Raw genomic sequence first — 15,567 nt, 5'->3', positions numbered from 1 at the left:
ACATTTTGTAATCTATGAAATTGATCATCTAGAATGGCTAACATTTCATATTTGCTGATTTGAGCTGAACAATACAATGCTTTTGCCACCTTGATAATTATCAGTGATGATAATAGACAGTAATTATCAAAGTAACAAAACCATACTTGTAAAGACAAATAGCAGTAAGAATAACTGGATTACTTACTTGTTTCTACGGATTCAAGTTTGGTGCATTACTGGCATGTTGGAACAAATGTCAATGGGTTCATTTTAGAAATCCACAAATACACATCTGATTGTGGCTAGCTGCATTAGAGGGGTTGCTATCCAAGAGTGGTTCTTTTTTAAACACAAACTCAACTGGGATCCTAGCTATATGTAATGAGTGGTTGCTGGGAAGGAGCTGTGCAAGAAGAGGATCACTGTATCTGCTGTTTTCTCTATCACAGGAAAGTAATGTTTACATTAACCACCTTTCTGGTGATTCTATTACATTCATGTACATAATCTTTGGCTGCTTTTTGATGCATGTCAAAAGTTGTTTCCATGCATTTCTGTGGCTGCTAAAGCTCCTGTGTGTTTACTACTTCTTCATACGGAGTTATTATCAGTTGCTTTCCAACATCACATATTTAATCAAGGTATGTTGCAGTGATATTAAAGGGAAAATGAATACTGCCCACAAACACCTGTCCCATAAATAAACCTGGATTTGACTGATAATCTTTTTCTGACTACAACTTAAATGGATAAGAGAATGCTAATCCTAGGACATGGCATTGGTCAATGCAGGATAAAAAGGGTCAAAAAAGTTCTGTCTTCAAGTAATTATGTTCAATGTAAATGCAATTTATTTTTTAAACTTTAAAAAAATACTCTTTGGCAGAGATGTAAAGATAAATACCCAAGCTTTATGATCCATGCCTACTGTGCTATCATTGTATACAAAGGGAAATTCCCCATGCAATGGGATGACCCATGAGTCAGGATAATACAAGATAAAGATGAGTGCCAACTATTACAGAAGCTATATTCCAAAATTTTCAGGGGATGGGATAAAACGGTATTGAAATACAAGTAAAATGCTTTAATACTGAAGTTAACCAAGCATGTGGATGTATGTATGGATAGACAGATGGATGTGCTCATGGATGCCACTATGTCAAGCTTTCAAAAAGAAGGGATCCACAACAACAGGAGACAGACTCTTTGTGACTTAACCATCCAATTTTACCACAATTCATCGTCCAAAATTTATTCAAGAAAAGTGCAAGAAGATTACATAATGCATAATTTAAAATAAGAGTCTTTGCCAAGCCCACCACAATCTCCAGGATAAATCAGGCAAAACATTTTTTTAAGAATTAATCTGAATATTGCTGCCTGTGACCTTTTATTCCAAAGTTTTCAGAGAATTTTTAAGATAATATTTCCCCACCAATGCTACAAACAGGACAACTTCATGGAAAAGCAAAAAGCAAATGCCCACCTTGAAATGGCCCCCACAATGCTCAGGTCTGAATGTAACTGAAAATGTATGGATAACTTCAAAATCTTTTATTTTATCACTTACCTAATTAAATCTTTATTTTATCACATACCTAATTAAATCTTTTATTTTATCACATACCTAATTAAATCTTTTATTTTATCACATACCTAATTAAATCTTTATTTTATCACATACCTAATTAAATCTTTTATCACATACCTAATTAAATCTTTTATTTTATCACATACCTAATTAAATCTTTATTTTATCACAAACGTAATTAAATCTTTTATTTTATTACATACCTAATTAAATCTTTTATTTTATCACATACCTAATTAAACCTTTTATTTTATCACATACCTAATTAAATCTTTATTTTATCACATACCTAATTAAATCTTTTATTTTATCACATACCTAATTAAACCTTTCATTTAATCACATACCTAATTAGATCTTTTTGCGACAAGTCAAAGCCAGATATGTGGGAGAAAATGGATGAATAAAAATCACATTATTAAATGTCATGTATCTTTAATACAAAAATATAATTAACATTATATTCCTAATCAGGTAAAGCATCACAGAAAGAATCAAGTGTAAAAAGTAATTTCCGCCACCATAATCTTGTGAATGTCATAATGAGGAAGCTGAATTACTTTTTGCGACAGGCACTGTTGGTATCTTGCAAATAAAGGTAGTTAGACACAAATGTTCTCAAGATCCTGTTGATATTGTCGGAGACATCATGATTTAAATGGCTTTCATCATCAGACATTTTATGCCATACCGAAGGGAAAGGATAAGATATCAGATGGAGTATTGGAACACCTGTAAAGAAAAGACAGTGTGATAGTAACATCCCATTAATAATTTTTACACTTGTTTGCTCCTTATATATATCATAGGTTATTAAAGCTCAAATATTTCTATACAAAAGAAAGGAAGGAAGGAATGAAGATGTGAGGAAGCAATGATCTAAGATAGTACAGGTACTATATATACTCACTTAAGAGTCTAACTACAAGCTGCATAATGTGCTGGCAGAGCTGAGTCTGTGCAGTTCATTAGGAGTAATCAGTAGAACAACATAAGTGCATTCTGCTATGGCTGATCAGTATCTTTGTTGTTTGCAGTTTGACTCGACTTATAAGCAAGTATAAATGGTAATATATTTGAATTACTAAACGTGAATGTTACTAAATCAATGCTTTACAACAATTCATACTATGAGTATTATTAACAAGTAATATTTTTTAAATATAAAGTATATCATTAAAAAAAAAAAAAAGGCAGAAGAAATTATCATGATGGCAAATTCCACTGACTCCAAGTTGTTCAGGGGAATAAAATCAGTTTGTGACATCAGTAACCTGGTCATATTTTCCTATCAAATAAAGCAGACCTAGAAACAAAATTTTAGGGGGATGTTCCCTCCAAATTTTAAGATAGCTTTCAATGAATTAAAGATTAGTAGCTTTTCTCTTTTTAATTGCCAATTATTGAATATGATATTCTTAAGAAACTCCATCATACCAAATTTGGCAACAAAACTTTTATCTTGTGCTGTAGATAAAGTGTTTACAAGATACATGAAAGAGTAGTACAATTTCTTTTTTTTAATCATGTACATGTACTTTGACATTGAACTTGATATATATCAAGGATCACTGAATTTTTCTAGATACAACAACATGCTAAGTTTTAAATCTGCAACTAGTTTTTGGAAGAAAATAAAAATAAATTATTGAAGTGGTATGATTTAAGATATTCACAAATTGGGGAAAAAGTATATAAATTCATTCAAACTTGTTTGTTATCATACTTACAAGCCAGTATAGATTATAACCAGGCCAGTATAGATTATAACCAGGCCAGTATAGATAATAATTAAAACCAAGATAATTAACCTTAAAATTAATGCAAGAGTGCTGACTATCACTGGACTACAATTTGATACAAAGTCTGGTTCAAAATTCACTTTTATATGTGCATATCACTGTATTCAGAAGCTCTGTAACTAACAAAAAATGCAAACAATGTCCTTTGAGCTGACTCCAAGGTCAATTAGGTCTGGTTTTAAAAACCTCTTTACAAAAGTGAAGATATGCTGGTGGTCAGATGTTCACCATTTTTATCCAGAACCAATGAAACAGTGTTTGAATGAAAAACTGATCTCAATACCACCATTCATGAAAGACTAGTGATAACATGTGATTCAAGATGGTTAGGGTATCACGTCAAAGGTCAGACGAACAACATTTTCAATTTACAAGTGGCTAAATGTTGCACAGGACCAACTAGACAGGTTGATAATTATTTTTGTGTAAACCTAATGTCAATTTACCCATATGTTCAGGAATGGAAGCAAAGGTGGTTAAAAGGGCCAACATGGTGGCCATACTGGATGTAAAGCCTGTACCTTTTTTAATTATGAATTCTCTTTGGGAAACTCCTTAGTTAATATGATAATCAGTACAGGATGAAAAGTATTAGCAATATTTTAAACACAGGCACTACTGCAACCATATATTTTCAAGTACATGTCTAATGAGCATACATTTTCTTAGAACCAACACCATGTCAATACAACTGTTCAAATAGATGAAGAAGTGACAAGAAGATTTTCAAGAAGACTATGGACCCATGTTGGAGGTCAGATCACCATCATTTTTGTTATAACTAATTCCATGTTGGAGGTCAGATCAGCACTGTATTTGTTAAAATTAATTCCATGTTGGCGGTCAGATCAGCATCATTTTTGTTCAAATGAATTCCATGTTGGAGGTCAGATCAGCATCATTTATGTTATAACTAATTCCATGTTGGAGGTCAGATCAGCACTGTATTTGTTAAAATGAATTCCATGTTGGAGGTTAGATCAGCGTCATTTTTGTTATAACTAATTCCATGTTGAAGGTCAGATCAGCACTGTATTTGTTATAACTAATTCCATGTTGGAGGTCAGATCAGCATCATTTTTGTTAAAACTAATTCCATGCTGGAGGTCAGATCAGCATCATTTTTGTTATAACTAATTCCATATTGGAGGTCAGATCAGAACTATATTTGTTAAAATTAGTTCCATGTTGGAGGTCAGATCAGCATTGTCTTTGTTAAACTTAATTCCATGTGGAGGTCAGATCAGCATTATTGTTATAACTAATTCCATGTTGGAGGTCAGAACAGCATTGTATTTGTTAAAATTAATTCCATGCTGGAGGTCAGATCAGCATCATTTTTGTTATAACTCCATGTTGGAGGTCTGATCAGCACTGTATTTGTTAAAATTAATTCCATGCTAGAGGTCAGATCAGCACTGTATTTGTTAAAATTAATTCTATGTTGGAGCTCAGATCAGCATCATTTTTGTTATAACTAATTCCATGTTGAAGGCCAGATCAGCACTGTATTTGTTATAACTAATTCCATGTTGGAGGTCAGATCAGCATCATTTTTGTTAAAACTAATTCTATGCTGGAGGTCAGATCAGCATCATTTTTGTTATAACTAATTCCATATTGGAGGTCAGATCAGCACTATATTTGTTAAAATAAGTTCCATGTTGGAGGTCAGATCAGCATTGTATTTGTTATAACTAATTCCATGTTGGAGGTCAGAACAGCATTGTATTTGTTAAAATTAATTCCATGCTGGAGGTCAGATCAGCATCATTTTTGTTATAACTCCATGTTGGAGATCAGATCAGCACTGTATTTGTTAAAATTAATTCCATGCTGGAGGTCAGATCAGCATCATTTTTGTTATAAATAATTCCATGTTAGAGGTCAGATCAGCTTTTGTTGTTGTGGGGTTTAACGCCATTTTTCAGCACGATGGGCTATACATGGCAGCCAGTATTAATGGTGGAGGAAGAACCCGGAAAACCCCGGAAAGAACCACCGACCCACGAGAAGCTACTGGCAAGCTTTCTCACATGCCCACATTGGCTGAATCTTAGACTCGAACCGCCGCAGACAGAGGTGAGATGGCAGTGATCCGTAACGAACAGCGCTTTAGACCACTCGGCCACTCGGGGCCCCGGTCAGATCAGCACTGTATTTGTTAAAATTAATTCTATGTTGGAGCTCAGATCAGCATCATATTTGCTGTAACTAATTCCATGTTGCATAGGACCAAGTAGATATCATAAGCAGACATTCACCGAGAACCCCATGTCAATATAATCATCAGTTCTGAAAAAGCAGGGCCACCATAATGACCATATTGGGTACCCAATCAGTAACATTTTCATTTTGGGAGCTGTGGATTCATAATCCATGGGTCACAGGTTGGATACATGCCCAGACCAGCATGGGTCAGCTGCCTTGGTGTATCCTTGAGAGAGGCAATTTGTTCCCATTTCTTCAGCATGATATAGCCAATAATATGTTAAAATTGACATTAACAAAAACAAACTATCCTACAGGACTATGTAGACATCTCATACATTCTTTTAGTGAAAACCCCATGTTGATATGACTATCTGTTCAGAAAGAGTAGTGGTAAGTTTTCCAATATGGCCACCATGGCAACCATATTTTGGATGTTCAAGGGTACCATCTTCATTTAGGACCAACTGGATGAAATGTAGAAGCTGTAGTGAAAACATGATTTTCAAGATGGGCTATGGTCCAGAGATCATATAAGCACCCTTTTCTTTACAACTAGCTAAGTTACACAGTGCCAAGCAGACGTCATAAGAAGTATTCAAGTGAAAATGCTCCATTCAGAATTATTAATTATACCATTTTCACAATGACTGACATATTGTGTGTCCAAGGGGTAACTGCCATATTATATTTCCAAGGGGCACTATTTTAATTTAGGACAACTATACCACAGGAAGATGGTAATCTCAAATTGTTTGTGACAATCCTCCAGTATTTGAAGAGTATTAGTTAAAACAAACTTGTACTGATGGATGAAAGACAAAAGCCATTCACATAAGCTCTTCTGTTCTACTGACCAGTGGACCTAAACTGGGGGAATTTTATAAATACAGATTTTATGAATTAAAGATAGGGTTTTCAAATATGATTTGCAATTTACTTTTGAACAATCTTTCAGGAAATTAGCTCAAGCCCAGAAATTATGCATCCCTGAACAGATCCCAAGATAGATTTAAAATAACTTTGCTTGGTAATTTACTGTCAAATCTTATATCAAGCATTAATTACACTGGTCAACAGTGAAATCATTACTGACTTGAAAAGGCCCTAATCTGTAGTATTTTGGTGTGCCGAACACGATTATAACCGTGAAAAATTTGTATTGGCTCTCGTTTTGAAGATATTCATATACCTCATTTTCTATGTTTCACTGCGTAAATTTCTCCAGTAGGACTGCAGCAACATCCGGAATAATGATGTAACATTGCATAATACCATCATGCTCACATCATCCACAGTTGATTGCATCATTTTCTGATGCAATGCAATACTAATGCCATGCGGCTGCTGAAGTAAGTTGACGTCAGCAGTGTACTATACATGTGTAGGCCTATTATACTAATGCCAGGCGGCTGCTGAAGCTGACGTAAGCAGTGTACTATATAAAGCCCAATCAGATAGGTTCAGCATTTAAAATATTTTAGACGTTGTGCGAGACAGTTCAAGCTACTGTTACATAAAACTTATTATTTTATCCATTTACGTACAATAAAGAACAGTAATGCCTCGAAAGTGTGTTAATACCGCGGACAATTTTTGCTATATTTGTGGGGAAGTGACATTTGCCAACCAGAAGAAAAGTATCAATTCTCAAGTGAAGAAGGCATATCATCTTTACTTCGGATGCAAGGTTGGTGACCAAGACAAGCCTTGGGCTCCGCATATATGCTGTGCTACATGTACAACACAGCTTTCACAGTGGTTGAATTGCAAAAGGTCATCAATGCCGTTTGCAGTCCCAATGGTGTGGAGAGAGCCAAGCAACCACCTAAATGACTGTTACTTCTGCTTGGTTCCTCCTCTTTCCGGCAGAATAACGAAGCGAAAGAAGTCGAGAATAGTCTACCCAAACATTCCGTCTGCATTGAGACCAGTTCCACATGGTGAGGGACATCCTATTCCAGAACCTCCAGCAGAATATTCTCTTGATTCATCTGACGAAGACAAAGGTGAGTTGACCTGTTCTTCTCCTGGTCCATCAGCATGCAGTGATCCAGATTTTCACTGTGGTGCATCATCAACCCCACACAGAATAACACAGGAAGAACTAAATGACCTGATTCGTGATTTGGACTTATCAAAGAGCAAGGCAGAATTGCTAGGATCAAGACTCCAACAATGGAATCTTCTAGAAGAAGATGTCACAATTACTGCATATCGAAAGCGCCACCAGCAATTGGAGCCTTTCTTCAGAAAGGAAAGTAATCTGATATTCTGTTCCGATATTGAGGGCCTCATGAATGCTTTAAAAATCACTCATGACCCACAAGAATGGAGACTATTTGTGGACTCTTCGAAACTGAGTCTCAAGGCTGTGCTTTTGCACAATGGAAACATTCTTCCATCTATTCCAGTAGCGTATGCTGTCCACATGAAAGAGACATACGATAACTTAAGGCAGCTACTGAATTCCATTGAGTATAACAAGTACAGCTGGCACCTCTGTGGTGATTTGAAGGTAGTTGCCCTTTTAATGGGACTGCAGCAAGGATATACAAAATACATGTGTTTCTTATGCGAGTGGGATAGCTGAGCAAGGGAAATGCACTACATGAGGAAGGAATGGACTCACAGGCAGAATGTAGCCATTGGAGAGAAGAATATCCAACACCCAGCTCTGGTTGAGGCTCAGAAAATCTTGCTACCACCCCTTCACATCAAACTAGGTTTGATGAAGAACTTCGTGAAAGCCATTGACCGGACTTTGCCAGCATTCCGATACCTGCATGAAAAATTCCCTCGACTCAGTGAAGCAAAGATTAAAGAGGGAGTTTTTGTGGGTCCTCAGATTCGAGAGCTTTTCAAAGATGACCGGTTCAACAACTTGCTGGAAGGTGACGCGAAACAAGCATGGAATGCTTTTCGCCTAGTTTCTACAAACTTCCTCGGAAATGTTAGGGCAGAAAACTATAAGGAACTAGTAGAAGACATGTTGATGAAGTATAAGAAACTTGGCTGCAATATGTCTCTAAAGATTCACTTCCTTCATTCCCATTTGGATTTCTTTCCTAGCAACTGTGGTATTGTTAGTGATGAACACGGCGAACGTTTTCATCAAGATATCGCAACAATGGAACAAAGATACCAGGGAAAATGGTCCACTACAATGCTGGCTGACTACTGCTGGACACTCCTCAGAGATGCTCCCGAACAGCTGTACAAGAGACAGGCGAAGAAATCTAAGATGTAGTCAATGACTTGATTTTTTATAGGTAGGCTATTACAGTTGACCTTTTACTATTGGAATGCATTTCGTTATGTAAACATTAATTTCTTGCAGATTACAAAAAAACTAGAGCCAATTTTGCAATTTGACTGTCATATTCGTGTTCAGCACATAAAAATTGATAAGAATTGACTAATTTTATTTCAGTAAAATGACTTTTGTAAAAATTTGTTGTCCAGTGTTATTCAATTTTTAAATAAGATGTTATATGCAGTTTTTTGATACACATCTATCAACAGTAACATACAACTATTTGTAAATTTTCATTTTAAAGAATATTTTAAAGATGATTCATCAAAAAAATGAATATATATATACACTCTTACCCAAATCATAATACCTTAGAAGAACTACTACTACCTCAAAAATCCAGCCCTCCCAGAGACTACTTTTAGCTAAAGGGAGTTAAAAGTTGTTTGCTGACCTATGTGGTAGTCAGGCAGAATTATCTCCCCTCCAAACAAGAATTGGCAGCAAAGCCTATGAATATATCAGTTACTACTGAAGCAGAAGGCATGCTCTCTATGGATGTAACTGTGTGGGGCAGGGAGGGTTTATGTGTATTACAATTGGGTAAGATATATTTTACTAGGAAAAATTGGCTTCTTCTTTAAATACATTAGCCAATCATAATACCTTAGGAGAAACGGTAAGAGGTGGAGGGAGGTACATCATCTTACCCTGGAGACATCATCTCCAGTCTCCAAAGGTATGCAAGATGGCTTCTAGGTAACTTGACTAGTGGGTGCAGTTTCAAACAGAGAAAAAATTTCCCTGGGCAAATCCAGTGGAAGTCGTGAAGCCACATCTTAAGAAGCTGTTAATCGACCTGGAAGGGTGACCTGTTCAGCTGTGGTTATTGGTCCTAGTGGATCAAATTGGACCCTTTGGGATGACATATCTTGGAGTTAAGGTGAGAGAATGTGGGCTCTGATCTCCAAACCCACAGCCCAAATGATGTCCATTAGCGAACACAGGTCTGGTCAAATACTAGGCTGGTGACAACTGCTTTTACCTTGTGAGACAAAATGCATAATAAATTGGTTTGACTCAATATGCCGAGTGAACAACCCACTTAATCCAGGAGGAGAGAGTCTGTTTTGACTCCTGTCCTTTTATGAGAAGTAGAAAGAGGCGTGATCTCTCTTGATGCAAAGGCTCTGATCCATTAAGGTCCTACTTGAAAGCTGGGTCTTGTAGGTGGCCTTCAAGCTGATGTGTCCAGACTAGACAGATGCTTCATGAAGAAAGTCTACTGATCCAAGGAAGGAAGCCAGTTCCTGGCAATGAAAGAGAATGCCATCATAAGGAAGACAGACCCGTCTTGTCATAACTGCACATAATTCAGGTCTGCTGATAGGGTGTGTATTTTGCTAATTCTGCCTGCCTTCGCTAATGCCAAGAGGAAGCAGTTCTTGTATGAAAAGTGTGCCAGAGATTCCTTTGAAAGTGGTTCAAATATGTCAGCCAGTAATACCCAAGATAGATTCCACATTGGGCACAAGGCTAATGTTCATGGTCATGTAAACTCAAAGTTAGAAAGTAGGTCAGATAAGTTCTTGTCTTGTCCAATATCCTCTCTTCCGTGATTATGAAAGGTGTCAGTGACTGCAGAGCAATATCCTTTTATTGAACTCAGTGCAAACTTTCTAAGAAGAGCCAGAGGAAGTTAGTTATTTGCGGTATAGATTCTGGAAGAGTAAGATGTGTTCATTTGTGCATCACTGGGTGAAACATACCATTTGTCTTCTTATGCTTTCAGTGTGGAGAACCTTCTTGCTAGAGCCATTCTCTCTGCAACTGGTTGTGAGAATTGTTTATTTCTGTGGGCCTGTTTCATATGATCCAGATGTGAAGGTTCCAAAGTTATGAGTAGGAATGAAACACTTACTGTTGTGGTTGTTTGAGCTGATGAGGGAAAATCTGAAGTCTCGGAGTTCCTGTTGCAAGATTGATGTCGTTGATCTAAGACTTTAACCATCCAAGTGGTGCAATCTCTCTCTCACAAAAAGGTAACACTCTGATTCTCTTGAGTTCTGTATCACTTTTCAAATCAGAGGTGTTGGAGAGTAGGTGTATGCATCCAGGCCATTTCCAAACCATTGATAGAGTGTTGACTGCCTGGTATTTCAGTCTGGTACTGGAGATATTATGGTGGGGAGTTGGTATTCCACCCTGTCGTAATCAGGTCCACCAACAGCTGGTTCCATTAGAGGGATGAAAAGACCATTCTGTCAGTATTAGTTGACTGTTCCAAGACAAAGCTTTGACCAGTATGTTAGGAGTCCTGGAATATTGTGAACTTGTACATGGATTTGTTGTTGACAACACCACTTTAGAAAGTCCAACACTAAGATGCAAAGGTCTTGGGACTTGGTTCTTCCTCATTGTTTGAGACAAGTCACCACTGAAGGACATAGTTCCTCCTCATCATCTGAGATAAGTCACCACCGTAGAGTTGTAGGACAGAACGAGTACTTCCTTGCCATGCAATTATTCTTGCCACCAGTGAAAGACTTTAACAATGGCCGTCATCTCCAGAATTCATTAGTATGAAGATGTCGTTCCTGGGAGAGTATGCACCTCTGGCTTCCTGAAAGGTGGGCTCCCCAGCCTTCCATACTTGCATCAGTACATACTGTAATCTACAGCTTTTGTACTGGTAGATGTATACCCAACATGAGCTAAGTTATGTTGCCCCAATTTTGCAGATGGTGCCTCAATTATGTACAAATGGAGAGAGGACAATCCAGTGGCAAACTTTAAACCTCCATTCATTTACAACGGAACGGGAGCACATGAAGGTGACCTAGGACCACAAGGTCCGCTGCTGCGTTGAGAAAAACTAGTAGGTAAAGAAATTTCCATGCATATTGAATTCTTTGAAAATAAATGGTGCTACCATGGTTCGGATCTCAGTGCCCAATCTTGAAGGTGATGAAATATGTTGCTTGTGTATTGAACTCCATAGTTAGGTGAATAAATTGTTGTGATGGTACTAGGTCGGGTCTTTCCTTGCTAACAAAAAGTACAGAATGGTAACATGGGATATCGTGTCTTGTTCAATCTAATTCACTGATGTTTCTGCAGGATGTTGTCCAGGTAAGCTGATGTTGCCACCAAAGAATTGGCCCGGACATGTGCCATTACTCAATTCATCAGACCAGTGAAGTCCCAGGCACCAATGCTGTACCCAGTGGGAGTGCCCTGAATTGGTATATGATGTTGTAGGTGAATCGCAGAAATGTCCTGGAAGCCTTGTGAATGGGGATGTGAAGCTATGCACCGTTTAAGTCCACACTGATGGCAAAGTCGTCCTCCTGGATAGCATTCAAAATGCACTGTGGTGCTTCCACTGAGAATCAAGAGGCGCTGAAGAACTGATTGAGGGTGAGTAGGTCAATGACTAGAGTGCTGTTTTCCTCTGGGACCAAGAAAAGTCTGGAATGAACAATAGGACCCTCTCTGTGTTATATCTGCACTGGTATGCGAGAACTATGGCTTTTGCTGGGTGCCGTTTCAATAGGATGGTTTCAGAGGTTCATGTCATATGAGTGTCATTTGTGTCCTTTTGTTGATTTCCCATACTATCCCTGTATCAATGTTGTGGTTGTGGGAGAGAGGGAAACTGATCTCCTTGGTGGCCTGTTTGCGAACGTCTTCAATCTGGCCATGAAACAGAAGGTTAGAGAATAAAGGCTGTGTTCTTAGCTTGGCCTTATGGTGGTCCTTCAGGAAAGTGCTGGCAGAGATCAATAGCTGCAGTTACGGCACTGGAAAAAAGTGTGTTGAGCAGCTCTTCTGTACTCGGGCCACTCTTGAGACTGACTCCCAAGCTTGCCCTGAGGAATTCAAAGTGGAAGATAAGCCATATTCCATCTGTCCATAGAAAGTCCAACACTGAAGCCACAGCAACTATTTTGTGCACTAACTGCCAAGTGTAATCAAAGGCCATCCAGTTCATATGTATGGAGTGTGGCTTTGTCGTCATCCTGAAAGCGGCAATATCACTGTCAACTGCTGGACTTTCCAAATGAAAAACTGGTGTGTAGCAAAGGTAGAATCCATGACAAACTGATGATGAAATGGGTCAGAATTTTTTGTAACTCTCCCAGACTGTGGGAGTAACTGAAGTCCGACTCTTTCATTCAGTCATCAGATCAATAGATGTTGGAGCTCTGGTCTAGGTTGTTGATGGAGTGGGAGGAGAAGAACAAAACTCTGGGGGTCAAAGGTGGATAACATCTTCAATGGAGGCCTTGGAAGGCTGAGTCTTCCGCTGCCATTGGATAGTGCAGAATAGATGACAACTCTGGAGAACAAGCAATATCATCTTACTTGCATTAGGTGAGGCTAAGGTCACCTGTAATGCCTGAGACTTAGCTGGCAAGGACTGGTGAGGTTTGTCGCCCACTAAACTTGTAGAACACCCTGATGAGAAACCATGACTTTGAGAGAGTTGCTGTGTAGCGAGTATTTACTCGTGGCCGAGTGTAGAGAAATTCTGAAGCAACATCTTTTTGAAGCGTGATGAACTACTTGTGGCATTGTGCTGAATGAGTGTCTCAAGGTGGTATGAAGGTTAGACTGGTTCCTGCATGTCTGCAAAAGTCAGTTATGACATACTGGAAGCTAGGCTGTTAGTGGTTGAGCCCATGATATTTAAGGTTTTGGCCTTTGTCATACCTAGTTTATGGTCTAGGTTAGTTGCAACAAAAATAAGCCAATCGTGTGTGGAGGTTATCATTAGCATCATCAGTTGGGATGGTTATGTGATAATTGATCCATGTAACCTGTCTGTATGTCTCATGAGTGAGATGGAACTTTGGCTTTTTATTAGCTCTGTCCCTCTCTTGCTGCAAGAGGAATCAAGTCATACCATGAAGAGGCATGGTAGAGGGAGTTGCCAAAAATGCAGAGTCCTGTTGTGGTAACCTGGGTGCTGGAGCTGTTTCATAGCATGTCAATGTCCAGCACATCATGGCTGAAGGATAAGTTGATTTATCTCCCCTGTCCACCAGAAATTTCATAGGAAAGGTCAGAATGATGACACCTTTGTCCTGATCTGCATGTTTGCACTTTGCCCATAGTTCTAATTTGTGAGACAAATAGAGCAAAACATATAAAACTGTAGCCCTGCACCTGTCTTTTTGAATGCAAGGTTCGTGCAGAGCTAAATCTTAAAAAGTTGACCTAGAAACTGATAATAGAAAGTCTAATAAAGTAATGAAGCATACAGGTAAAATGTAATGGCAATACCACCTGTAAGCAGACCTATCAATCTGTGGGCCTGCATGTGATGTTGGATTAGAGTGTGGCTGCAGAGCTATACCAAATGATGGTTACCTCGAAAAAAGTGATAGCAGATGATCTCAATTATAATGCTACCTGTAGGGAAGGTCAAGGACAGTATGTACAGGGAAAATCATTTAAGCATGGCATTCCAAGGCTAAGCAAGCCATGGTAAAGCAAACTTACATGTATGTACCAGAAATGATGGAATTATACATATATAAGGTCACTTGAGGTCCCTGAGACATTGAAATACACAGACTAGAATGAGACACTGAAATTCAAAGGCTAGAACTAGACACTGAAAGACAGACTGGAAGTAGACATTGAAAAAACATACTAGAATTAAGCAATGAAATACACCGACTATAACTTGACAATGAAAGACAGATAGGAACTAAACATTGAAAGACAGACAGGAACTAAACATTGAAATACTCACACAAGAACTAGACAGTGAAATACACAGGCTAGAACTAGACATTGAAATACACAAACTAGAACTAAACATTGAAATACACAGACTAGAGCTAGACATTGAAACACATATGCTAAAACTAGATACTGAAAAACACAGACTAGAGCTAGATACTGAAATACAGATCATAACTAGGCACCAAAATACACATGCTAGAACTAGACACTGAATACACAGACTATAACTTGACAATGAAAGACAGATAGGAACTAAACATTGAAATACACAGACTAGAACTAAACACTAAAACAAATATGCTAAAACTAGATACTGAAATACACAGACTAGAACTAGACCTTGAAATACACAGACTAGAACTAGTCACTGAAATACACAGGCTAGAACTACTCACTGAAATACACAGACTCTAAAACTAGACATTGAAATACACAGACTAGAACTATACACTGAAATACAGACTATAACTATACACTGAAATAAAGACTATAACTATACACTGAAAGAAGAAACAGACTAGAACTGGACTCTGAAGTACACAGACTAGAACTAGACAATGAAACACATAGGCTAGAACTAGACATTGAAATACAGACCAGAACTAGACACTGAAATATAACAGTGAGGAATAAACTTTTCAAAGAACACTTGCATACATGTTACCTCCCTATTTTAGGAAAGTATTGTTCATAATGAGAAAAATAGGTGGTTTGAACTAATGAAGTCCACAATAAACAAAAGTTCTATGGTATTCATGTTGTCAGCATTATACTATTTACCTCCAGCTAAAAAGGGTATATGATCATCCTCGATACCTCCATATTGTGCACGCTGACTAGATACAAACAAGTGGTTGCCATTCCTTGCTGCTGCACCGAGCCGATTCAACAAATCATGTTGGGTCAAATCAGATTCTGAAATAGGATATTAAAATGTGCTATGAACATGGTAACACTTTATGGCA

At 37.9% G+C, this 15,567-nt stretch overlaps 1 protein-coding gene across 1 annotated transcript in view; it reads right to left on the bottom strand.

The window, feature by feature from the left end:
- Positions 1 to 15,567, bottom strand: part of LOC149804439 (glutaminyl-peptide cyclotransferase-like) — a 70,859-nt gene that overhangs the window by 7,089 nt on the left and 48,203 nt on the right. The window contains exons 6-7 of the mRNA XM_089940398.1: positions 15,383 to 15,517; positions 2,137 to 2,308 (exon numbers count right to left, since the gene is read on the bottom strand). Of these exons, the coding sequence (XP_089796524.1) occupies positions 2,137 to 2,308; positions 15,383 to 15,517 (307 nt within the window). The remainder of the gene's footprint in view (positions 1 to 2,136; positions 2,309 to 15,382; positions 15,518 to 15,567) is intronic.

This window comes from Sinohyriopsis cumingii, chromosome 2 (assembly GCF_028554795.1).
Source record: "Sinohyriopsis cumingii isolate HCF-2022 chromosome 2, ASM2855479v2, whole genome shotgun sequence".
NCBI lineage: Eukaryota > Metazoa > Mollusca > Bivalvia > Unionida > Unionidae > Sinohyriopsis > Sinohyriopsis cumingii.
Note: the sequence above shows the minus strand (reverse complement) of the source record. Positions and strands in the feature narration are given on the sequence as shown.